This window comes from Carcharodon carcharias, chromosome 9 (genome assembly GCF_017639515.1).
Source record: "Carcharodon carcharias isolate sCarCar2 chromosome 9, sCarCar2.pri, whole genome shotgun sequence".
Classification (NCBI taxonomy): domain Eukaryota; kingdom Metazoa; phylum Chordata; class Chondrichthyes; order Lamniformes; family Lamnidae; genus Carcharodon; species Carcharodon carcharias.
The window spans coordinates 95,448,607-95,474,949 of NC_054475.1; the positions used below are offsets into that span (position 1 = coordinate 95,448,607).

A 26,343-nucleotide genomic window follows, 5' to 3' on the forward strand; every position below is an offset into this window, starting at 1 on the left:
GCAAGCAGTGTAAAATCCAGTCCTGGATCTCTTACACCTCATTATCTTCATCTGCTGAGCGAGTTGGGCACTGAAGGAGCTTTCCAAAATTCCTGTATATTTAATGTATCCCACAGTTAACATCAATATGAACAGCTGTGCTGAAGCATGCAATGGTGTCTGGTTTTTCTTCAGCTGACAAACAGAGAGAGAGAAAACAGTCTCGTGTTAACATAACTCAAAATATGTTGTGTCTAATCAAGATATAGTTAGCCATTTGAAGAGTCTACAGTTACAAGTTGGTCTCAAACCTTTTGCAGTAGGGTAATATTTAATTATATTAGTGGAATGAGACTTTGCACCTCAAAACAGAACATTTTAGTTTTGAAAGTCCACAGAAGTTGCAACCGTCTACATTTTACCAAGTTTATCAATTTGAAAAGTGGAATTAGCTGTGAACTATGGAGGGCTTATCTGAAGCAGGATTTAGTCCTTCCTGTATTATCTCAACCATACTAATACTCTCCTGATTTTCCCCTTTTTACCCTCTGCAAGCTAAAACTTGGTCAGGCTTTGCAGCCAGATCTTACCTACAAAAGATCCTGCATTTCAATTGCCCACGTTTTCAAAGTTCACTGGCTCCAAGTGCCCCAGTAACTTGACACCAAGGGCACAATGCTTTTCTCGACAGGCGGGCACACGCCTGACCTGAATGAGTGTAAAATGATGCACAATGATGTCGGGAGAACATCTCGATGTCATCACGCATTCCTGTGATATTTCAGTTGACAGGCACGCATGGGAGTCGGCAGTGTGCCCGCTGACAGTTAGATGAGCTATTAAGGCCCTTAACCAATTAATTGACTCAAATTTTTCGCTGCCCATCCAACCGTGAAGTTGGCGAGTGGGCGAAAAGGCCAAGCGGCCTTTGCATTTTTGGCTAAACCTCATCCACGGGCTGGCTGATGTTTCAACCAGTGATTTAAAAAAATTAAAATCTTTTAACATCCATGTTTAATATGTCCCTGCTCATGTGCCAGAGTCACATGAAGGGACATGTTTTTATTATTTTTAATATCTTTATTTTCATTGTTAAAAATCGCCAGTTCCCTGAGGCAGCTCTGTGTCTCAGGGAGCTTTTACTGCATGCACCCCCATGCATGCGCACATTTCCGCGCTCACGCTCCGCCCCCCCCCCCCCGCCCCACCCCCCGACTCCAGCAGTGCTGCAGTGTGTGTTTCACATTGGCTGGCTGTTAATTGTTCAGCCAGCGTGAAATCCATGTCGGGGCCTGATCGCGGGCACCCCAATGAGGGCAAAATCTGCCCCAAGATTCTTGTCTTCACATCTGAAACCTACCTGTGCTTTTGACTCATTTATCTTGGTGATTTCCTCCAGTCATACATGCGAGCACCCTCCGTTCCTCTCATTTCTCAATCCTCATGCAATGCATTACACTATTGATCATCCCAGTTTCAGTTTTTAGCCCTGCTCTGTCAATTTCCTGGCTTTACTTTCAATTACTTCTTTGAAACCCTTTTTTTTAGCCATTGATGTAAATGGAGTTTCTGTCAAAGTTACAGCAGTATAGAGGTACAAGCATTTGTTCCACACTCTTCCCTTTCTAGGTCAGCATCCATCAATTTTCCCCCCTTAATACTAAGTGCCTTCAATTATCATCTTATACAAAAAGCACATATAGTTGTTAACCTGCAAGTACATATGTGACAGCTCATGATCAAGAATGTTCAATCTTCCAACGAGCAATCAAACATGTGATCAAATGAGGAATGGATGCTCAGAGAACAATAATTTCTGTTTGCTTAATGGCATAGCCTTTACCTATGTCTTTCTGTAGTTTCTCTTTTAAATTCAGACCCACTTCATGCTTTCTTTACCCTATTTCTACTAAACTGCTGACCACTCGACTTTCCTTCTTGGTTCCCATGTTACCCAATGTTATAAATGGATCTCTTTCCTTAGATAGTATCCCCATTTCTTTCAAAATGGCTGTCATCACCCTCTCCCCAAGCCCCTGCCCACCCCCCGCCCCCACCCCCACTCAGGGCATCTGCTTTCAGCCCCTCTTTTCTTGTATACTGCTAGTCTATTGACAACCTCTCCTCCCTTTCCAAAACCTTTGAACCTAGGCTGTACCCTCTGAGCTCCAGGGTATCATATTGATGCCCCAAAGGTGAGCTGGGGAAGCACCCCCCTCACACCCCCTACCCTCCCACCGCTACCTTGGAAGTTCACAGGAAAGAGTTGCACAGTAATTGCCCAACAGAAGTGCAAATTTCCTTGGAGCAATTGCTCTGCACTGGGATCCATCAGAAAATGCAATTTAAATTGCAAACTTCAAATGGGTTATATCAATACTTGCCCAGAAAAAGTTAGAAGAATTAAGACCTCTTCTAATTTCGGGGTAACTATTGCACTGTCACACACTGACCCCCTTCGGGTCTACCACCACCGCCCCCCCCCCACCCCCACACCACCGAACCCCCTCAGGAGACTACCCCCATGCCTCCAACTGCCCCCTCCACAGAAATCCCCACCATCTCAACTACCCGCTCCATGGGACTCCCCCTCCGGCCCCTGGAGCTACACACCCTGACAGGAACTCCCCACCCTGACAGGGATTCTTTCTCCTGCACCCTCACCCCCTTCACCACCACCCCCCCTGCGCCAGGCCTGAATTTCACCCTCAGGCACCCCGAGACCTGACCCCACGCCACTCCCCTGAGGCCTGACCAACATACCACCCCACTCGAGGCCCAGCCCAGCCCAGCCCAACCAAACACCACCAAGGTCCAGACCGACCCTCCCCCCTTCCCCCAAGGTCTGACCCGACCCCTCGCCCCCCCCCACCTCTAGGCCTGACCCAACCCAACCCAACCCCCTCCCCTCTTCCGAGGCTCAACCTCCTCCCCCAAAAAGGCTGGAACCGACCCAAAGCCTTCCCCTCCACTGGGCCCTGCCTGACCCAACCCTGTCCCCAACCCAAACCCCTCCCCCTCGCCAAGGCCTGACCGAACCCAACCCCTTTCCCCCTCCATCCAACCTGACCCGACCCGACCCCCCTCCACTCCAATTCCCAATGCCACTATATTTCTAAGATACCTCTTGAGGACATTATCTGAGCACATGGGATCAGCTGCCACGAGAATATTGAAGACATCTCCACTGTCTCTCCTGTTCTTCTACATTGAAGGCAATATATAAAACCAAAATACTGCGGATGTTGAAAATCTGAAATAAAAGCAGAAAATACTGGAAAAACTCAGCAGGTCTGGCAGCATCTGTTGAAGAAGAAACAGAGTTAATATTTCAAGTTCTTATGACTTCTTCAGAGCCCAATGCCACTATGCCCCAGCTCTGAAGAAGAGTCATATGGGCTCACTCAGTTTCTCTCTCCTCAGATGCTGCCAGACCTATGTAAAAGCAAGTTGTTGTTGGTATTGTACAATGGATTTGTATTAGCTCACAAACCTGCCAAATGCAAGGCCCAATAATTCCCATGTCGTTTTTGTGAGACACAGGGCAGAACATCCCAGGGGTGGCAGCAGACATCTCATGGCCCCCAGAATTAAAGTCAGTGTGGAGCCGACCCGCTCCGCAGCCATCACGCATTGTGGCCGGGCTAAACAGGGACAACGTGGGACTTCTACCCCTCACTGGGGAAGAAGACCTTCCCTCAGGAGCTGCCAGCCAATTGGATTCATTGGCAGCTCCACCAGTCCCAGCAGCGCCAAGAGTGCATTAGTGGGCGCTTTCGGGACTGCAACTAGGAAGCAGAAGGCCCAACGGATCCCAAAGACAGGAAGGTCCAAGCTTTTGGGCAGGGAGGGTTTGGGTAAGTTGGAAAAGTGGGGGAGGAATGGGGTTGTGGGTCAAGTGCAGCAGGTGGGTAGGAAGAAAGGTGGATTCTATCTTAGGGGGGCCAACCCCACAATCTGCAAAGGGCAGCCCCCAAAGATAGAAAACGCCTTCCTTCCCACCCTTTGAAGAATTTTTTTTTCCCACCCAACTGCCCCAGCCAACTGTCTTATGGCATGGGCAGCATATTATCGGGGGTCCACTGGCATGGTAACAAGTTCAATTGACACTTGATTAGCTATTTAAATATGGCGTGCGGGCTGTCGATTTCAGCGCCTGGCCCCTGCTACACTCCCCCCCATATTATGGGGTGAGCTTGGGTTGGAAGGGAGGGTGTTAGAGTGGACACGCCTGCCCACTGAAAACACACCTGGTGGGGCATGTAAGATGCAGCTGCCAGTATTTTGGAAAAATACATGCTAACTTTCACCATCAGACTGTGGGTATGAAATTGTCTGATGTATTGTCAATGTGCACTAGAAATGCTAAAGTAGAAAATCCCAGTTGCAAGGTATATCGAACAATGTTGCAATCACCAAAGCAGGTCATGACGTCACAACATCTTGATATATTGTGGTATGTTACCTGTCAACACAAGTTAGAGTACTTGATAGATGGTGTCCTGATAGGAAGGTATTATGTATATGCTCGCTGCAAGCACTGTGCACTCTGGCTTTCTCAGAACTTAGGTTACCAGTGCACATGTATAGAAACATCTTAGAGTTTACACTTGCCAGAGTCTCAGAAGAGACTGAAGCAAAAAACTGTGCAGTTAGTACAACCTGACAGCCACGAATGAAGTATCATTACTTATTGTGAAACGCTCACAGCTGCCGGTTAGTATCAAGAACAAGAAAGAATTATGCTCACTGTTGTTCCATTCCTTTGCCAGATCAGAGGTTAAATTGTTACACACTGCAAGGAAGAAAAATATTGGATTTCAAATTGTAATGCAATAATTGTTCCAATCTAGAATTTAGAAATAACATCGCATAAATATCATATAAAAATGTTTGCGTTCAGACAAGGTCTAACAGCTATTAGGATGAAGTTTTGAGGAAATTAGTTTCTTGTGCAAGAACTAGGAACACGTGTCTGTAAAAAGTAAGCCTCAAGCTCAATTATTGATTTCTTTTTCCATTTTTCAGTCAAAATTGCTTATTGATAGGTACTCCCCAGTACAAATCACCAAGTCTATTAAGGACAGAACAGAACAGAAAGGACTGAAAGCAGCACATGTGAGTATGCAAGCAGCACCTATGAGAAGAATAGGCAGAAATCCAAGATGAGATGCTATTTTAGTGTTGTAACTAGAAATGATAAAAGATGGCATTTAAAGGGATATTATTATTATACTGAGTAATAACCAGTGCAAATTGATTCCTCATTGTTGGGAGAGCCATAAAGGCTTCTTGTATAGCAAAGAAGAGAGTTATTAGAATTTTATTATTTATTTACTTGAAAAATTCTTTAGCAGTTTGTCAAAGAAAAATAAGTTGAATTCATAAAGCATCTTGCATGAGTTAAGGGTGTTCTAAAGTACTTTACACTTTTTTATATACAAAAGTGATATGGGATTGTTTACTTTCAATTGAACAGGCGGAAGCAGCTTGGACAATGCAGCACTCCATCAGTAAAGTATCAGCCCACAGTATGTGTTCAAATGGGGCTGCACAAAAAATAGCCTGAGAAAGTTAGTCTCCTTCTGGCTTTATGATAGACCAGTAGACCAGTTAATTTATTGACCCCCAAATAAATAATGTAGATATATAAAACTGATATCCTGCCTGGGGAAATGATGGAAAGGCCTCTACAAATATTGCAAATGGTTACACCCAGTTTGCCACTAATAAATGACACGTACACCTCTACAGGTGACACACTCAGCCATAGCAAAGGAAGTATTAACTATAGGAAAAGTCCAAGCAAACATGTTTCCTCTTAGCGATTGATCGGAAATGCACCTTCCTGCATCCTCACTGTACCCATCCAAGCAAGAGGGATGTAAAATCACTCTTAGTACTATTTTTAATTATTTGATTAATCCACTCATGTAAAAATTCCCTTTTATTGTTTAATAGCCTCTTTAAATGACTGTTAAAACAACAGGCAGTAATTTGTATGGCAGGAGGGAAGCATTTAAAGGGTTAAAAATGATGACATGAAGTGCCAAATATTCACACTCTAGATTCAGATTGATGACAGTGATCATATTGCTGGAAAGGAAGAGGGGTCTATTGTGATGATGATAATGTTCATATAGGAGACATTGGTGGGTTTGATGAGATGTGGATATAATACAGCATTTGCCTTTACAACTGCTATTTTCTCAGGTGCGTGATGCAGTCGCTGTCATACGCTACTTGGTATGGCTGGAAAAGGAAGTTCCGAAAGGAACAGAGACAGAGCTGTCAGGGGCAGACTATTTAAACAATTTACGCAGGTACAAAACTTACAGAAAGTTTGCACGAAGGCACATGATATGTACACTGGCTGATGCTCAGTTCTGATGATAGTGGATTCAGCTAAAACACAATTTACCAGCATTCTGTATCACACAAGCAGTATTTTCAAAATGACACCAATTGAATCAATTATTAACATTCACGCTCCTTATATATTAATTGATTCATCACCAAATTTGAATGTAGGACTTGTAAATGCTTCGTGCATTCATGAGATTACTTTGTTAATTTATTTTAAAATAAACAAATTAATACCTTAGCTAAAATTGTGACTGAGAAATTTGATATGTACAAATTAAGCAGGCATATATTAATATTCATACAATGTGATTTCAAAGCCAGAACTTATTGATGTTGTGCATCAATTTCAGTGTTATTTCTTTTCCTCAAGATGTTGCTGAATTTTGATTATTTTCAAACATTTCAGATTACTCAGTTCAATCTTCACCATTTGTGGCAAAATTCCAATATCAGGTTGGATAGATATCCCTTTTTGTGTCAAAGAGGTCTTGTACTTATCCAAATTGCCAACTTAAACCTTGTAAAAGGACATCCCTTTAAAGTTACCAGTGTTTCACTATGTCCCTTGTGTGCTTTAAAATTTCTTAATAGTGGCAGCTTTACATTGCATATCAGCTTTCAGTCTAGAAGTATCCTCACAGAGCACCACGCAGGTCCAATTGAAGTCGGCTGCTATCATATACCAGCCTTACTCATCAACAGTTGCTTAATCCAGGTCCTTCCATGAGGGGTTTTGGCAACGAGGCATACGTCATTCTTTAACTGATTTCCCTCAATGTTAGATCAGTGTAAGCCACAGCTCTTCACCTTGGCCGCTGTGTCCATTTTGCCACAGATTAATATTGCAGCTGGATCCTTCATCTCACACACGGGTTCAACAAAACACCTCCAATACAGAGTTTTGAATTATGAAGAATTGTTTGACACATGTCTTTACTGATACCATAGAAGAGGTTACACATTCCAAATCTAACTTAAATTAGAAGGTGCTTTTACCTTGCATTGAGGTCGTGGGGAGAAATGAAAGCACACCAATTGTAATTGAGCTATTGTAATAACCAAGACAGAAAGATGTAAGATCATTTATCTTATTGCTTGCAATGTGATCATTTGTTTCAGTGAAAATAGATTTAAAGACTGGTGTGAATGCAAAAGGCGTTGTTACATAATCCTCAGATTGTCACTTTACTGTGTAATGTTTCTATTCTTTCACTTACAAAAAAAACCATTTTTGAGGTGACTGAGTCTTTTACAGGCAAAGAGAGATTTTTAAAATATTTATCATGTGTTTGGAATATTAGAACCACTGTATCATTCATTAGCAATCTAAGCCCAGATTGACAATATTAGTGGTCAAACATTCCTCTGTCTGCTACCTTAATACAGACGCTAATCAGTTTATTTTAAATGAAGGAACCATCAGTTAAAATAGTGGATAGAGGAATGCCACATAAACGAATGAAGCATCCAGCCACTGGTATTACCAACAATAGTTTCCAAGCCATTGATGCATAAAATATTTTTTATGGTATGAACCTCACAAGTTAACAATCAGCAATTTAATGGACCAATTGAGGTGTCATTTTTCATATGTTTTTACAGTGAGCAGTACTTTTCCAAAGGCCCCAGCTTCGAGACTATTTCTGCCAGTGGTTTGAATGCAGCTCTTGCTCACTACAGGTTGGTGTACAGAAATGTGGACCCCATGAAGTAATGGTCAATCAAGATAAACAAATAGCTGATTCTACTGACATCTCTCAATGCAAATAACATAAATTTGCTTTATGGGCAGATGTGATTATTGTCATGAAGCTATTAATGTATATAATATTATTGGAAAATATTTTTATTTTAAAATAGAGATTTAGTCTGTGGGTGTGTCTTAATTAGATTAAAGCCAGCTAGTCTGGGTGCTTTGACATGTACTAGATTTGTGATGTAAGAGAGCTAGAGTGCATTTGCATTTGTTGAATAAAGCATTCAAGATATGGGGTGAAATCTGGTGCCTAGCTAGCAGAGACCAAGCAATATGTCTATATTACTAATAAAATTGGTACTATGGAAGGGGTTTTATTGTTAGAAGAGGCTGGTGATACAATGAGAATTTACATTCAATGAGCTGTGTTAGGTATAACTTCAGCAGTTTTTGTGTGTGCAGGGCAGAGGCAATGTAAGATCAAAGTAGCTGTAAGCCTACAATTGTCTCCAGAGGAACCAAAGTAAAGGGAACCTCATTTTGAATTTGTAAGGTGAAAGTGCTCTGCCTGGTGTCTGGTAAAATCTATGGGTTGCTGTTGCCTTAATAGAAATTTGAGAGTTTGTTAAAAGTTATGGTAGTAGTAATTTGTAGCCATGTGTATATATTTAACTTGTGTAAATATATAAAATGTTTCATTTAGTTTAATATAAAACCTCTCCAGAACTAGTGGTCTGATTCCTGAATTTAGAGTTGCATCTCAAATATACCATTTAAAAATATAGGTTAAGACAGTTTCCCTCGGAATTTTTAAATAACTCAGCTTTAACGAAAGGCTGTCTCATAACATTATACAGTAGTGTTACATTTTTGCACTGTGTTTTATACTGAAATCAGAGCTTATGGGATGGATTTTGCTGTGAAAATAATGGTGACACTAACGGCACTCACCATTATTTATGTGTAAATTGAGCAGCAGCTTCCAGCAAGCAAAGATATACAGTTAAACACAAAAATCTGCGATTTGCTCTCTGAGATGCATCATTCCTCCATAAGCTGCACTTGCCATCTGGCTCCCCATTCAAATGCATTGAAAAGAGTGAAGTTCCGTGCTGATGTTGTTGATATGGACTAAGCTTGCCAGAAAAATTTAAGGCTTATCCATTCCAGTCTAAGCATCTTTTTAACAGTTTGCTAGTTCTAAATTACTGCTGAACATTCTCTCTGACACTGAAAATTAACTTTCACAAATATGGAGTCTCATTCTTTTAGCTTTTAATTATTGTTGGAGATTTTTAAAAATAAATATATAAGTTTCTTTTTACTCTTTATTTTCTCTTCCTTTCTATTTTCTCTTCCTTTCTCTCTCTCTTGATCCCAAATTTTTCTCCTCTCTTTGTTTTGTCTTCTGTACGCAATTTGACATTGAGTTCACTATTCTAACTTACACTTCCTGGATCAATGAGTCCCAACAAAATTAGACCTATTGTAATAGATCTTACATGGTGCCCATCACAAGTAGATCAGGATCTGGAGTACAAGTTTCATTGCACCCTGAACATGACAACAATGCAGCATTGGAGTGGCACAGCAAATGTACTGAAGCAACATTTCATATGATTGACAAGATGGGAAAATATTAAAACCCTATTGATACTGAAAGATGCAGGACCATAAACATAATGTCATACTATTTACCATCTTTTTGATAAACCTTGCTTAAAATGCAAATAGCATTGTTATTTCCTTGCCAAAATCTCTTGACCTTGATCATTTTCAAGATTGTTCTTTTGCCTACTTCCTGCAGTGAGTTTGCAGTTTTGGCATCAGGTGCATATATTTTAATTGTAGCTTATTCTTTCTTCCTCAATTCTTGTGTATTTTCTGGCCCTTATTTCTCGAGGTGAATTTGTGACCTGTGTTCAATATACTTTGCTTTAGTATTATTCAAGGAAGCATTTCTAACACTAAATAATTTTTTGGTACATTCATCATAATTGAATAAATGTGTATTTCTGTTCTAAAAGTTCTTTCTAGCTGTGTAAATGGCCCAAGTGAAGAAGGAAAATTACAATTGAAAACATTGGGAAAAAAGTTGTGTTTTGATTGGTCAGTTTTGCTAGGTTCTGTTTACTTATGAATGGTAACTTTGAGAAATAATTGAGGAATCTGATTGCTCAGTTTTCTGCTTTTTGTACTTAGCAATTGGATATTTGAAATAGGTATTTCTTTCCTTACTATTGTATAGCTGTTTGGAGTGTCTGTAATTCTCTGAGACCATGTGCACTGCCTTTGAAGTGTGAAGATGTGAAGTTCCAGGTGCACACTAGATGTCAGCATTTTGATTATGTGAGCCTATCAATCACTCTCAACCTTACAAACAATGCCAGTGTTACTTTTTTTTTCTCTTTTCCCACCTATTTCCATTATTTTTAATATTTTTAAATATTTTATGCTCTCCCTACCCCCACTAGAGCTATACCTTGAGTGCCCTACCATCCTTTCTTAATTAGCACATTCGTTCAGATAATATCACCAATTTTAACACCTATGTGTTCTTTTGTTCTGTTGTTTGTGACATCTTTTGATGATCTGCTTCTATCACTGCTTGTTTGTCCCTACAACCACACCAACCCCCTCCACTTCTCTCTCTCTCTCTCTCTGTCTCCCCCCCCTCCACACACACCTTAAACCAGCTTATATTTCAACTCTTTCTTGGACTCGAACTCAAGTTCTGTCGAAGGGTCATGAGGACTCGAAACGTCAGCTCTTCTCCGCCGATGCTGCCAGACCTGCTGAGTTTTTCCAGGTAATTCTGTTTTTGCCAGTGTTACTTTGTGTGTCAGAGAAAAGTAATATTGCGAGTGTTTGATTTTCCATGTTGCTAAATTGTTTATTGGAGAAATCCATTATGGGCAAACATTAGGCTTGTGAAGCTAATCATTGTATTAATTATCTATTATATTTGCAAAGTATACCATTTACCAAAGCATGCACATCAGCATGTGCAGTTCACTGCTAACTCTCACATAAAACTAAGTTGAACTAAAGGGTTTAGATGCTTACTGCTGTACAGGTAAGCTGCTAATACTGGTACTGGTGCTGCAATGTGTTTATTTGACCAGCTGAGAAAACCATCAAGAGTTAAAGAAAAGTTGCCGATGATATCAGGAAGCACAAGGTCAATAGTCGGGTCCTGTTGGAATGAAATACTTTGGCTTAATTTCTCAGTCACAGCTCTCTGGGAACAATAGAGAGCCTCCGGAAGCCAAGCAAGGAGTTTGTGTCAGAGCTGTGAGCAGTGTCATCTCCCACAGCAGGCTCCCAGACAAACATACCAACATTTCATGCTGAGAGTCAGTGTTCTTTGACCCAGTCCATGTGTCAGCATTTGCTGACAAAATATCCTCTTCCCTCCATATCTTACCAAATCCTACTATTAATCCAACTGATTCCCTCTACTGCATAGTGCAAGCAGGAATTCACACTTGCACAGGAATTCTGACCCACAGTATGCAACTGCTGAAACCGCTGACATCAGCAGCAGGACTCAGGGTGGAATTTTACGGCCCCTCCCACCAGCGGGATTTTCCGGTCCTGCCAAAGTCAATGGACTTTTGAACAGCTCGTCGCATTTCCTGACCCTCACCATCATAACCAGGGGCCTCATCATATTGCAAACATGGTTATATGTCATTCACAGCTGCTACCCCCTCACATGAATGCCAGTGACTGTAAAGGAAGGGCCCATGCCACCAACTTTTCCATAATCAAACCATACCCACAATGCTAAGATTAACACAACGTCAGACTTCAAACCCTATACATGCTGATAGTATGTTGTAGCATACATTCAGATAAGGCATCTTGCATATGAGGAGTCCATAACTGTCCAACAACAGTTCTTTGAAAGATCTTGCATGATCCATTCCAACCAATGGTCCAGTTTCTAACGCGGGCACCACATGCAACATTCCTGGTTTCCATATACTGCTGCTTACCACACAAAGCACATCCTGTGACACCTGAAATGCAAATTCAGCCAAAGTCGTGGACACAGCAAACGATCAATATTACCTGCACAATATGTGGCCTCTCAAACTGTGATGCCTACACCTAGAGCGATGCAGTTCAGTCAAATGCCTTACACCCAGCTGTCATGCTTGCAATGCACCCGTTGTCCAGCATTTACTCATGGAGTCTGATCCTTGAGCCTCCCTTAACATCAAGCTTGGATGGACAATGAAAGATACAAGGACCAAACTCAATGCTTGAGTTTTTGACCTCTGGATTCTTATGTGATACAACAGAGAAGGAAAAAACCCTCAAAGCATCACAATTCAGTCAATAACCTTGACCCTGTTAATGGCATGCCAAGATGGACCTCAGCTGTCACTCTCATTATTACTGGTAAGAACCACCTTCATAATCTTACCATTCTTTTTGAGATCTCAAGCGTTCAAACACACACACAGTCATGTTTAAATGTAAGTAAATATAACCAAGAAGTTTTCAAATGCATTATATATATTATGAAAAGTGTAACCATGGTGAACATGTTAGTGCTTTAGGCGAGACAGCACCCTTCACTTTTGCACACTTCTACAAAGTGACCCTCATGTTGCTTTGGAGGAGATGGAGGCAGACTGCTCAGTTCTCTGTCTAAATGGCTATGAGGAACCTGGTGGCCTGCCTGAACATGCAGGCACATGTTGGGGACCTCCTTCAGACTATGGCCTCTACATCAGTAGCCGTGGTCACTGGAGCTTGTGCAGCAGATGAGGGCTCTGGCAGAGGAGCTGGGGAGGTGGAGGAAGATGAGGGTGCTGAGGAATTCTCTGTACCTTCACCCTCCTCAGTGACCTGCACAGTCCTCGGTTAGCCTTCAGGTGGGATGATAGGGCTGGCTGCTGGTGCATAGCGGTCATCCATTCCATAAATCGCCTGTGCCAATAGTGCGTCCTGTTCAGGTTACACAGCTCCTCATGTATTCCATGGATGTCAGTGCTCAGACTCTGATTCAGGCTACTGAGGGAGGTTGCACTCTTTCCTGGCTGAGATGCTGCTCTTGCATCCACTTCGAGTGCTGCTCCATGTGTCTCTCCAAGAGATTGGCCAGTTTCTAATGGCCAGAGCTCATGCGGTCAAGCCCTCAGAACAACGTAGAGGTCATGATGGCAATGGACACTTCCACTGTCTCAGGGAACTCTGCCAGATGTCCACATATCTGCTGATTGGAGAAATACAGTGCCCCAAAAGGTGACCCCTGAGGCACCACGTTCCTGCTCACTGGATCTTCATCGTGATTTTCCTCCCTCCTCCCAGGGGGACTGTACACGGATGTCTCTGCCTCAGACACCACCTCCTACACCCTGGTGCTGTTACATTCACCCTGTGCCATTGACCCGACATGCATTATGTCACACCAATGTGCTTGTACCTGAGTTGGTGGTGTGTGGGCTAGTCTGCTGTGACACTGCCCCCTTGGACATCTCTTCCTCCTCTTGATGCCTGAGGGATGATCTGGCCTGGGCGGGAAGGTGAGGGAGCAGACCTGTGTGAGACACAAAAGGAGTTATTTAGGTATAGCCCTTCTAATACCAAAAGCACTCTCTGATGCACTTCATTGCGATTAACCATGCTCACACTGTCCATATGATGAAATCCTTGCATGCCCTCTCATGTTAATGTCGAATTGTGCTCAGCGAAGTGACAACATAACCTCCAGCATTACCACCATGTGCCAGGGTGATTTCAACACTGCCTTTATCACCTGCAACATGAGATTCACCATCACCAACAGAGAGCTGTTCAGGCACCCTGGCAATCTCCATGGCCATCTGTTCCATGGGACAGATGTGTCTGAGCAAGGCTGACCCACCCCCAGTCCAGGCCATCTCCAAGGCATTTACCACCCTTTTGTTCTGCAACAACATGAATTTACATTAATCTGATATAACATGCACAGGAGGGATATTTCTCTTCACAGTGTCTGTGCATCACAGTGCTCCAGTGCTCATTCACATATGCTGTGTGTGCACCTAAATGAGCTGTGTACATAAACAAGCCTCATTGCTAAAGCTGAGGTATGTGCCATGTCTCAGATCGTAACAGCAGCATGCAGGTGTGACCCTTCAATTGGAGCTCTGTGTGGATGAGCCAAGCCACTCACCTTGATGGAATACAGTTAGCCATTGAACCTTTTCTGGCACTGAATCCACAAATGCTCATGCTCCCTTGCTGTGCTCACTGCAGCTGCAATTTGTATCCAGGCCTTCTTGGTTGCAGAAGGTGGATTGCGAAGGCCACCAGAATAGAGGACTGATCTCTTCTGGACCTTTTCCACTAGCACCTGAAGGTCCTAATCAGAGAAGTGTGGGGCAGCTGGAGCCATCCCCTCTGTGAGTGACATTCTATGAATAAAAATGGAAGTTGATAAAGGTCATGAGGCATTTAGATTACGATACTCTCATTCACTTGTGTGTGCTTACGTGCACTAAACATTTTCATCATAGCATCAATGAGTAATGTTAAGTGTGGTGATCAAGAGACCCAACATCAGGAACTGGGGAACCACTGAGAGCCACCCAGTGGCCTTGCTGCTGACCCCCTTTCCCCTGCAACCCCCACCCCATGAACCCCTCCCGTCACCACTCACCTGTGCCCATCAGCATCCTGGGCCTTGGCTGGATGTAACTCTTTTGAGTACAAACATGTTTCCATCTGTTCCTATTCAGATGAAGTTACATTGTTTCATAGTTTGCCATTGTGAGATTTGAACTCTTGATATATTTGAATCTACAGCTGCGTGGAAGAATTTCCTTACACACCTTAATGCAATCTGCACTACGCTCAACTTTTCGAGTACAAATCCGTTTCCATCTGTTTCAGATGAAGTTAAATTGTTTCATAGTTTGCCATTGTGAGATTTGAACTCTTGATCTTGGGTTACAAACCCAGTACCATAACCACTTGGCTATTTAGGCCAAGCCCTTGGCTGGATGTAGTAGCGGTGCTGGTGCTCCCAAGTGGTGCTGCTGAGCAATGAAGAGCTGCCAGCCTCTGATTGGCAGACAGTTCTCAGTAGGCAGGACTTCCTGATTGGCAATTAATTCAGGTGGGCCTTCCCAAAAAGAGGCAAGGTGAGACTCTTGTCAGCTGTCCAGCTAAAAGGTGAGACCCCCCATTGCCTCCATTAAAAATAGTCCAGTGTTTCTGTGAAAATATGGGGAATTGCAGAGTGCAGTTCCTGTATGAACCGGGTCCAGAGAAGTAGAGTGAATTTGTGAACAAGGACAGAGTAAAATTTGGTCCCCTCCATTCATGTAATAATTTACTTTCACATATCATAAGCTTATAATCAGGGCTGTTCGTGAGTTGTCAATTTCTCATGAGAATTTGTTCTCCAATATATGAGAATACGAATTCTGAATGTTATTGGGAATGGCTTCCATTTTCCGGCAGTGGATTGTCCAATTCCATTATCTGTTGGGGTTAGAGAGATTTACAATAAAACCCAATTTAATTGGGCTGATATGAAGAATGCAGGATGAAGAAGCATGATGTTTGGTTTCCTGATAGCGCAGCAATCAAGCCTTTGGAGCGTTTTAATATCAAAGAAATACAACATCATAAAGTGCATCTGACTATAAAATGGCACAGCAGCCCTGATCCTTTCAGTAGGTATTTATTTATTGCTTTTTAAATCAAGTACTAAATCCCATTTCATTTAGGCTGCAGCAAAATAAAAATATTCAGACCATGTGAGCAATAAAAATAAATGTTTGTATTCTGACCTTAAACCTTCTCTTCCATCTGTCACAACATAACTTTTCTGAAGGTTAATGGCTGAGTTCTCATCTTGACCTTGACAACAGTTGATTATATTTGTTTGAAGATGATACAATCTAATCTCCATCACCATTCACATTTTCATAGGGTCTATTTAACTATGTTCAAAAGGTTTAAAATCCAGAAGCATACATTAATGAGAGAGCGACATTTCTCTCTTAACTAAAAATGAGCGTGCATTTTTTTTTTCATAATGAATGGCTCTCTAATGAAAATCCCATTCTCAAACATTGAATGTTTCATAGCCACATGTTCCTGCAATTTCATTAATGGGTCATTAATTATGGTGAATAAAAGAGACACCTCCTGTTTTTTGTTAAAATAGAAACATTGCTCCATGCTAACTGAACTATTCCTAGCTGACTTGTTATTACTCAGACGTGCATAGAAACTAGCTATTTTACTGCTTCTGGGACCTTTAATACAACATTGCCACACTCAGGCAGCAAACTGTCCCTCACAGCCAAGGGCTGAATGTTCATGCAGACAGAGAGGCTTTCTGTCTTTGCAAAAATGACAGTGGAAGCCAGATCCAGAAATCCTGCCCTGCACGCAGCCTCTGCCATTTTCATGAGGTGGAGGGGCTTTGGGGACGGATTCTAATTTACGCATCCATGGTTCACAGAGGCAACTGCACATGTTAAAGCACAGTTGCCTCAGTCAGATCCAATTTTGGCTAGTGGTATGTCTAAAACATGACGTATGCACTTTAGACCAGACAGGAGACAGTCTAAAGCTACTGGAGTTCTTTGGAGAGGCAGGGCACCCTTTTAGAGAGGTAGGGTACCCTTATTAATGTGGTCTCTGGACACCTTAGGGAGTGGTAAGTTGCCCTTTGGGATTGTCAAATTTAGACATGAATGTGCATGGAAGATGCATAAACACATTGAAACTGTAAAGCTCATTGGAACTGTGAAGAGAATTGTCAAGATGTCAAGAGGTTTCAATTTCTGCCATTTAATTTTTTTAAAAAACCCGTCTCCAGTTAAAAACAAATCAGTGCTTGATATTTCACTCTCGCAACCTGAGGGTTGTCATTACATGATTAGTGCTGCATGACTGATTTCACAACTTTTCATTATCACAGTGGGGTTCATGTCGGTTCACGGTTTGATTCACAGCTCCAAGTGTTTTATTTTATTCATTCATGGGCTGTGGGCTTTGCTGGCTGGGCCAGCATTTATTCCTAGTTGCCCTTGAGAAGATGGTGATGAGTTGCCTTCTTGAACCGCTACAGTCCATGTGGTGTAGGTGCACCCACGGTGCTGTTAGGATTTTGACCCAGTGACAGTGAAGGAACGGCTGTATATTTCCAAGTCAGGATGGTGAGTGGCTTGGAAGGGAACTTCCAGGTGGTGGTGTTCCATCTATCTGCTACCCTTGTCCTTCTAGATGGTAGTGTTTGTGGGTTCGGAAGGTGCTGTCTAAGGAATCTTGGTAAATCCCTGCAGTGCATCTTGTTGATGGTACACACTGCTGCTGCTGTGTGTCAGTGGTGGAGGGAATGAATGTTTGTGGATGTGGTGCCAATCAAGTGGTTTGCTTTTTCCTCGATGGTGTCAAGCCCCTTGAGTGTTGTAGGAGCTGCCCTCATCCAGGCAAGTGGGGAGTATTCCATCACACTCCTGACTTGTGCCTTGTAGATGGTGGGCAGGCTTTGGGGAGTCAGGAGGTGAGTTACTTGCCACAGGATTCCTAGCTTCTGACCTGCTCTTGTAGCCATAGTATTTATATGGCTAGTCCAGTTCAGCTTCCAGTCAATGGTAACCCCCAGGATGTTGATAGTGGGGGATTCAGTGATGGTAATGCCATTGAACATCATGGGGCGAGGATTTGTTGGAGATTGTCATTGCCTGGCATTTGTGGGACTATGAAAACAAATGCTTGTTTTCATAAGGGACTAAATGAATGTAAATTAGCACATGGTTTTTAATGAATGGAAGTTTTTTTAGTAGTGAATTTATTAATAGACACTTAAAAACTTTATTTAATCTCAGCATGGGTCCTGAGGTCTGTGCATAGTGGGGGATATTGGGTGAGTTGACATGGTAGGTGTCAGGGCAAACAGTGATGGGCATTGTTGTATAAGGGTCTGGCACATATAGAGTTAATGTAGGATAGGGTACAGTACCGTCCACACAGTGATGAAAGAGACACATGACCCACACCCAGGATCAATCGAGTGTTGGCGAGAACCATGTGTACCAGTGAGCATGTCGACAGCTCCGAGCTTGTACCCTTTACTGTATATTTGTAGAAGTTCTAAGAGTCAATAAAGACTTAAGGTCAACCTTTGTATGACTACAAAGACCTTTTCAGACCTACCTAAGTGTAACCAACACCCTACAACATGTGGGGGATATGAGTTGGCACTAATTTGGCATAGGGGCTATAAAGGGCAATGGGTTGGAGGGGAGGTGGAGGGGCATAGGTTGACCTGGATTCACATGGATACATCATGTGAACCCAGATTTGTGGAGGATGATGATGGCATGCAGTGAGGTGACCCCATAATTCCTCACATTGTAATTGTGAACATTTGACTCCAGTCTGGCTTACAGCAGTGCAAATACCCTCTGAGAATGCTCCTGTCATGGAGAGGCAGTGGAGGCCCTAATAGTCGCTCGATTGCAGGAGGATGATGACGGCACACATTGAGGACACTGCATAAATCTTCACACAGCCTCTGAGAATGTCTAATTCCTGCACTCCTTGATCAGGGTCATATCATAGAGATACAGCCATGAAACTTTAGAAGCATGTGATGCTTTGTCCGCTTCAACACCTGAGTCCTTCAGGAGCTGGAGCACAGCATCAGTGGTCACAGGAGCTGAAGAGATGGGGACCAGCCCCTCCATAAAGGTGCTGAGAGCACACCAAGAGAATGAGAGAGCTCTGCCTGCCCACTCCATTCTGACAGCAATGACAAGCCTACCAAGGTGCAGGTATCAGTAATGTTTCCAGGGAGCGTGATTCCGGACCATCACTTTGGTCTGAAGGCTGCACAGAGTACAGGGAAGAGGCCCTGGACTGAGACACCTTTCTTTATCTTGTGCAGAAAGGTTTCACATCTGAGTGACAAGAACACCATCAGAACAAGGAGCCTTAGGCTCTTGAGACTTTATTGACAATAGTAAACAGTACGTACAAGTGATTAACACCCATGCCCAAACTGTGCAACTAATTCTCCTTAACTCTACTAACCCTGCCGCTACATCCTGGTGCTCCCCAGACATCCACAGCAGAGGTGGAGGCAGCTTGCTGACTGTGACGCCCTGTCTGTGATGACTTTGGTGGGTGTCCTCTGGAGGGCCGAGACCTGGAGGGCTTCTTCCTGCCTTCAGGTCCGGCTGTGAGGCAGCAGCACCTTCCTCAGCCTGTGGAGCTAGAGCTGCTGAGGTCACAGGAGGAGGGGAATCTGATGGGCTGGACACACTTGGACTCACCTGGATGGATGGGCCTGGAGTATGCACCTATGTATCCTCCTGCCTATGGGTGCCCGGTGGCCCCAGGCTGACTCCTTGAGAAGCAGGGGTAGCTGGAGTGAGATCAAGCTGCCCAACATCCTCTCACGGACACACTGTTGGAGGCCAACTATGACATCAGCAATGGAGTTAAGCCCACGTAGCAGTGCAGGAGTAACGTCCTGGACCAAGGTCTCCATGACGGCTGCATTGTTCACCTTGGTGCATTGCCATGCCAGGGCCATCACCTCAGCCTGAAGACGGACAGACTCCTCCATCATGCCTTGCAATCTGAGGAATGCAACGGACATTCCTTCCTGATGTTCCCTCACTTGTCTTTGCAACTCCAGCAATTATGACACGACTGAGGCCAGAGACTCGTCATCTGACTCAGACTCAGCAATGTTTTGGCCTCCAGCAGTCCTTCAAGTGCCGGATGCCAGGGATGTCCCTGCCGCCACCTATTTGGATCAGACAGTATGATGTGCTCACCAGGTTGTGATCCCATGGCAACTCTAAAGCTAGGTGCCATCGAGGTGTGTGTCTCTGCACTGGTCGAGGGTGTGGGTGAGCACTGTGATGGGACTTCAGGGAGGGTACTTCCAGATTACTCTTCAGAGGTTTCTTCGGGGCTTAATTGGAGGCCATGAGTCATGGACTCTGTCAGCTGTTTCTCAGATGTGTCTGCGAAAGCAAGGGGAGATAATTAGTGCATGGCAGTGGCCTGTGAAACAGGACACATCACTCACAGCATGGCTGTCTGATGGATTTTGCACTGCTGGATCCTCACTTGGTAGAGCAGCGCCGACCTCACTGTCAGCACAGGAATGGTGCAGGTCCTCACCAGGCATCTGGATGGCTCTGTTTTCAAAGTCCATGAGGACCTTGATTTTGGGCATTCTGCCACCAGTCTGCAACCTCTCTCTCTTGTTGTGTGCCAGCTTGTCCTGCATGAATAGAGATGGAGAAAGTGTAAGCAGGACCCCTGCTGGGCCAGAAGATAAGTATGCTTGGCCTGTGTGGGTGCTGAGTGGTCCCATGGATGGGATGAGGACAATGACAGTGAGTGTGAGAGAGTGAATGGTGATGTCCCCTGAACTGGCAGTGAGTGAGGGCCCTGTGGATGTGTGATGGGTTTGTGAGTGTGTGAGTTGAGAGTGATGAGAAAAGTGACTTACCCTGGCAGAACGGAGAAGATCATTCATCCTTTTGTGGCACTGGGTGGCTGCCCTCTTCTGAAGGCCATTGGCGCTGACCACCACTGCCTCCACCTCCCAAGCTGGATTGGTCACATTGCTGCCCATCCTGCGGCCAGAGGGGCGGTACAGGCCATCCCAGCGGGCCTCCACAACACCCAGCAGTCGCTTGAAGGACCCGTCATTAAACCAGGGGGCTTCAGTCTTCTTGTCTTTAAGGACCATGTCTCCCGAGCAGCAGTGGTGAGCTGGAAGAAATGAGCTCTGTGTTTGTGGCTGGCGTTTAAATATGGTGTCCAGAGTGATGCAACAATGGGGTGATGGCGGTCGCCGAATGAGGAGCCATGGAAACGGTGTGTTTCCTGGAAGTGCATAAATAATGAGGCAGGCCCGGGACGATACGGCATGAAAACCCGTCATCGCCATTGGCAGGTAAACGTTGTTTTACCTGCCCACCACCGCACTTAGTGCCAACTGGGAAAGTTCTGCACAAGACCATCAAGTTAAGACTGTACACTCACAAGACTGTAAATCTGCAGGATCCACATAGGATGTTGCACTACAATTATGTCTAGTCACAGCTTGAATTTCATACATCGCTGTTCTATTTCTGACATTTTGTGAATTATTTCACATGAAATTGGAAAAACAGCATGATTTAGAAATAAAGCTTACCCAATAGACTCAGAATTTATAACTTTGGAAACCTGGATTTTTACTGAGTAAATTAAAATATGAGATAGGATAATGTCATTCTGTCACTGACTGTTCCCGCTGCTGAATTTTTTAAAAAAATTAAACCATCATATCTGCTGCGGTATTGCTCATGATGAGTCAGGCTGAATAATCCTAGAAAGTCAGGCTCAAACTTTTTTTTGGTGCACAGGGCCCTAAACTATGAAGAGTGACATCCAAGGCCCAATATTGGGTCTCAAAATTCATGGTTGGCACCTGTTTCTAGCAGCAGTATCCAGGGGATCCAAACCCCAAACTGGGAGGCCCCCAGGCATTCCAAGAGAGCTGGCAATCTTACTATCACGGGCCAGTCCCATTAAAGTTCTGTCTATATACCTTATCTATGCACCAAACTAAAGTTCACTTTCAGGTATTATTTCAATCTTGACTTAAACATCGTGAAGGCAATATCAGGAAGAAGAGTTAGTTGTTCGTGCATTTTCAGTTTAAAAGAAATCAGGGAGGACAATTCAAAGAAGTGGTAACCGCAAGTGCAACACAAAACATGAAGACAAAAGATAAGCCGGATGCAACAATGTATTGTATGCAGTTCTCCTCAATTGTGCTTCCCCCAATGTTTCACGTTAGCTATCACCCATATCATGAAGTAGGTATTAGATTATATAAAACCTGAGGTTGGTTATTGGGAGGAAGAATAATGGAATTTGAGATCAAGGAAAAGAAGGGTTTAGAATAAGCAGATGATTCAATAAGTCTTGATTTCAGCATTTTGTTGATGCTGAAAAGAGGAAAGGCTATTTATATGATTTTACAAAATCAAAACGTGTTAAAGTAACTGTGCCATTAAAACTTAAAAATTATCAGCAATCAAAACTTTCAGGCTAAGTTATTGATTCAAATCTGAGGTTGTTTTATTGGATGTGAATTGTCCATTTCACTGACTTCTCTTCGCTTTTTCACTTAGTCCCAACAATGAAACCAACAGGAAGCTGAATCCAGATGAGATGTACCTGATAGATTCTGGAGGACAGTACCTGTAAGTAACTAACACACACACGCCAGACACACACACACACACACACACACACACACACACACATGCCACACACCCACACACAGACCATGCCACGCCACACACACACACACACACATCACGCCACACACACACACTCACAGCACACACACACACACCACACACACAATGAAGCACCAGTCTGCATTCAGTTAATGTACCTTTTATATTACAAAAACAATCCTTGTTGGTGAAGACTTCCTCCATTTATGCTGCAGGATAGATATAGCAGCAATTGGTCAACTGCACATGCACAAGATTGAGGCACCCTCAGGAACCATCAATGTAATTTAAAGCAACTGCATGGAATAATCAGGGGTTGCAGACAGAAAATTCCCTGACTGATGCTCCCAGCAAATATTGCCTCTTGACAGGAGTGTCCAATGGGAAATCAGCTCTCAAGACTAATGCAATAATTCATTCTTTCCCAGAATCTCAAAGCTGTGAAGATCCTTCCTTCCCTTAATCATTACTTCCAGACTAACTTTTTATCATTTGCTCTTTTTAATAGTAGTGGTGTCCTGCCTTGGCCCAATTCCTGAATGAAACAAAATGAAATAAATGCAGATAACAATTCATCTGAACCCTGTATAATGAATAGCTCATTTAAGCTCTAAATTCACGCTGATTTTGAAACAAACCCAGATAAAGAAAGAGAGCTTTAGACTCTCAAGAGGGTTGAGAGGTGGTGGTACAGGGGAGCTTGGTATGCTGTGTCTACTCGGTATTATCCAAAGATGGATTACCCAAATTATTGGTAGCTTCCTTTAAATTTGATCAAATGATGAGTTTAATGAAAAGGACTTCACTTTAGAACCTTTGTTCTTTTCTAATGAAACTAATGTGGATGGTGACAGGGCTCCATCTTTTAAAAACCCACAAATTGTGGAAGAAAGGAAAGATTGAAAGAGATAACATATTTCCACAGTTTTGAGGTATTGGGTAAGCATGATTTAGAGTTGTAACCTGTGGGGATAATTCTTGATTTCAATTCAGTAAAAATGCAAGGGGTAGAATCTTCTGCTCTTGCTGGTGGTGAGCTTGGAGGTGGGAAGGGCATTTAATTAGGCGGGATGATGGTGGACTGAAACTCCGCTGCCTTCCTGCCTCCGCCAGAGTTAAGTTCTGGGTGGGAAGGCCCATGGTCAACTTACCTGGCCTGCCACCTATTGAGGCCAATTAATGACCACTGAAGAGCTTCATCCCACTGCCACTGGTTAGGTGATATGCAGGTTTATTCACAGAAGGCATTAGCACTAAAACTGTTTACCTTAAATAATGCAAAATTAGGTGACCTCACAAAAAAAATCTCAAATGGTGAATCACAAATAAATTTCTGTCCTCAGTGTAATATTAAATGATATTTCATTCAGTGTTTTAATCAGTCAAACTTCATCCAGAAAAAAGTGCATGGAGTTCCATTAGCTGAAGATCCAGATTTCAAGTCATTGGCCTAGGATTTTGCAATTATAATGACAATGAAACTGTTAATGTTCACCATCATTGCCCTATGAAACTGACAGCAACCTCTGGAGTCAAGTGACTCCCTGCTCCACCACAGGTTGCACTTTTTAAGTTGCTGCAGGCAGCAATCATCTGGAAATGACTGGGCTGATGAGAATTTCCCCTCCTCATCTGCAATACCTCTGTTTAAAAAAAAACCCCGATAAAGGTACGTCTTGTTAACAGGGTGAAACTTGATTTTTAATTAGGTAATAAAATCATAACTACTACTGACCTTGGAAAACTAATTTTATAATTGTGTAATGTTATTTTTTTTCATCATGATAAAAATTCCAACATTTTTTCATTAAATAAATACATTTTTAAAGTTTGTGATGTTTCAGCATATAATGTTTACATCCCAATCTTTATTTTGCTCTCTGTAAAGTTTATAAAATGTAAAGGGCAACCAGTGCATTTTGTTTATAGTTTGCTGTCTGTGAGAATTCTTCAATACCACTGACTCCTTACCCTGTTTGACAACATCACTGCTGATAGACACATGAAGATCCCTTACTTAGCACCAGATTCAGGAAAGGCGAAATCCATTCCACAGAAATTTCCACATTTTTTTTGGTTTGGAAAACAAATTCTCTACCTTTTAGATCACCACCTGACAATCCATACAGCTGGAGTGAGATATTTCATATTAGGTAGAGGGAAGGTTTCTGATTGTAATAAATTATTTACAGCATAAATGTTGGTGGAAGATTTTCTGTGCTCTGTATTTCTGAAACCCAAGGTATTATCAAAGTGAAGCATAAAGTTCTCTGGTGTGCTTACCTCCCTCAACCAACAGTGCCTAAAAACACAAAGACTGCTAATGCACCTCATTGCTATCTATACAAAAAGCTTCATTCAAAATAGCTGCCATTTAGTTACATAATATCACAAAATAACAGCATTTCAAAGGCATTTCTTATGTGTGAAGTGCTTTGAGATGTTTCTGAAAAATGTGAAAAGATGTAAAAAGGTGTTAAGAGATCACACTCATTGCTAGAACTATTGACTGGAGGAAATTATTCCATTGTGCTTACCATGTTACACTGGAGGAAGCAAAAAAAATAGTCAGCTACTCTTTGTCTTTAATGTGTGAATCCTCTTTTTAAAGCATTGTGACTTTATATTAAAATCTTAGGGATGGAACAACTGATATTACTCGCACATTACACTGGGGAACTCCAACCGATTTTCAGAAGGTATGTGAGTTTACAAGTTTTTCTGTGTAAGCATTTCCTTATGCAGATTCATGTTGATATGATCATTAAGGCTGTGATCACAGGGTTAGAGCCTAAAATTAAACTATTTTCTCTTGAGTTTCCCAGTGCCTCAGTTCTTAAACACAGAGTAATACACAGCAATACACAGCATGCACCCCTACCTCACTATTGCCATTGAAACCACAGCATTAGATATTTCTTTATGTTCTGTTTCTCTGGTGAATATACACCTAATTTTTTAAGTTTTCAATTAAAATAATGGGATAGATTTTACAAATTTCTGCTCCTGGTTAACAGTTTTGCTCATCTGAAGCACACAACAGCAATCTGGTGTCATCATAGCTCCAGCATCTCTCCTATAATAAGATGCTCAAAATACCTCCAGCACTCCAACTGCAGCCTAGCCAAATTCTTATACAGATTTATCATCATCTTTTTGATTTTGTATTCCATATCTTGCATAAAAATTCTGGAATTTATTTGCTCGCTAATGGCTTTTTCCACCTGGAATTCTTCCTTTAAAAATTCATGTTACTGTAGGTCTCTGTTCCCCCACTCGTTAAGAATCAGTTTTGTTTGTATCATCTCATAAATTTTGAATATTAAATTTTCGTAATGTTTTTCATAAATTGTAACAATGTTTAAAGACTTAGAAAAAGTTCTACAGTTTTATTCAGATATTCTCATAGGAGGAAGTGTTCAAAAATTACTTCTCAGGCTGTATTCTGAAATTGTGCCAAAACATCAAGATCAGTTGCATTTAATTAAAATGGCAGATTTCCTCAAGTACCACAGTTAAAATCTCATTCTAATTTATAGAATTAGAATGAACTTATCCTTTAAAAATGGTTTATTTTTATGTATTTATTAGGAAGCTTACACTCGAGTGCTGATGGGACATATTGACCTGGCTCGATCCATCTTCCCTGTTGGAACAATTGGTAAGTCAGCAATGAGATGAACAAAGCCTATTTTCTGAATGTGTGCTATAATCTGGGAGCCTTGCCTGCTGATTGTACACATCAGGGAATTGTGGGCACACTGCCTATAAAGTTTCAACCACTCCTCTGTTGGTAGCATGCATTTGTAAGGTCAATCCCAATAATTTGGCTACAGGTAGTGATACCACTATTCCTGATCAGAATCTTAGAAGTTTACAGCATGGGAGGAAGCCATTCAGCCCATCATGTTCAGGCTGGCTGACAAGTAGCCATCTGGCCTAATCCCACTTTCCAGATCTTGGTCCGTAGCCTTGTAGATTACGGCACTTCAAATGCATGTCCAAATACTTTTTAAATGT

The 26,343-nt window shown here is 42.5% G+C and overlaps 1 protein-coding gene across 2 annotated transcripts in view; it reads left to right on the forward strand.

The window, feature by feature from the left end:
• The window catches only part of xpnpep2 (X-prolyl aminopeptidase (aminopeptidase P) 2, membrane-bound), a 178,646-nt gene that overhangs the window by 112,317 nt on the left and 39,986 nt on the right, over positions 1–26,343 (forward strand). For both annotated transcript variants that reach the window (XM_041195729.1, XM_041195728.1), the window contains 6 exons: positions 5,008–5,097; positions 6,193–6,302; positions 7,948–8,025; positions 22,213–22,284; positions 24,962–25,022; positions 25,915–25,984. In XM_041195729.1, coding sequence (XP_041051663.1) covers positions 5,008–5,097; positions 6,193–6,302; positions 7,948–8,025; positions 22,213–22,284; positions 24,962–25,022; positions 25,915–25,984 — 481 coding nt within the window. The remainder of the gene's footprint in view (positions 1–5,007; positions 5,098–6,192; positions 6,303–7,947; positions 8,026–22,212; positions 22,285–24,961; positions 25,023–25,914; positions 25,985–26,343) is intronic.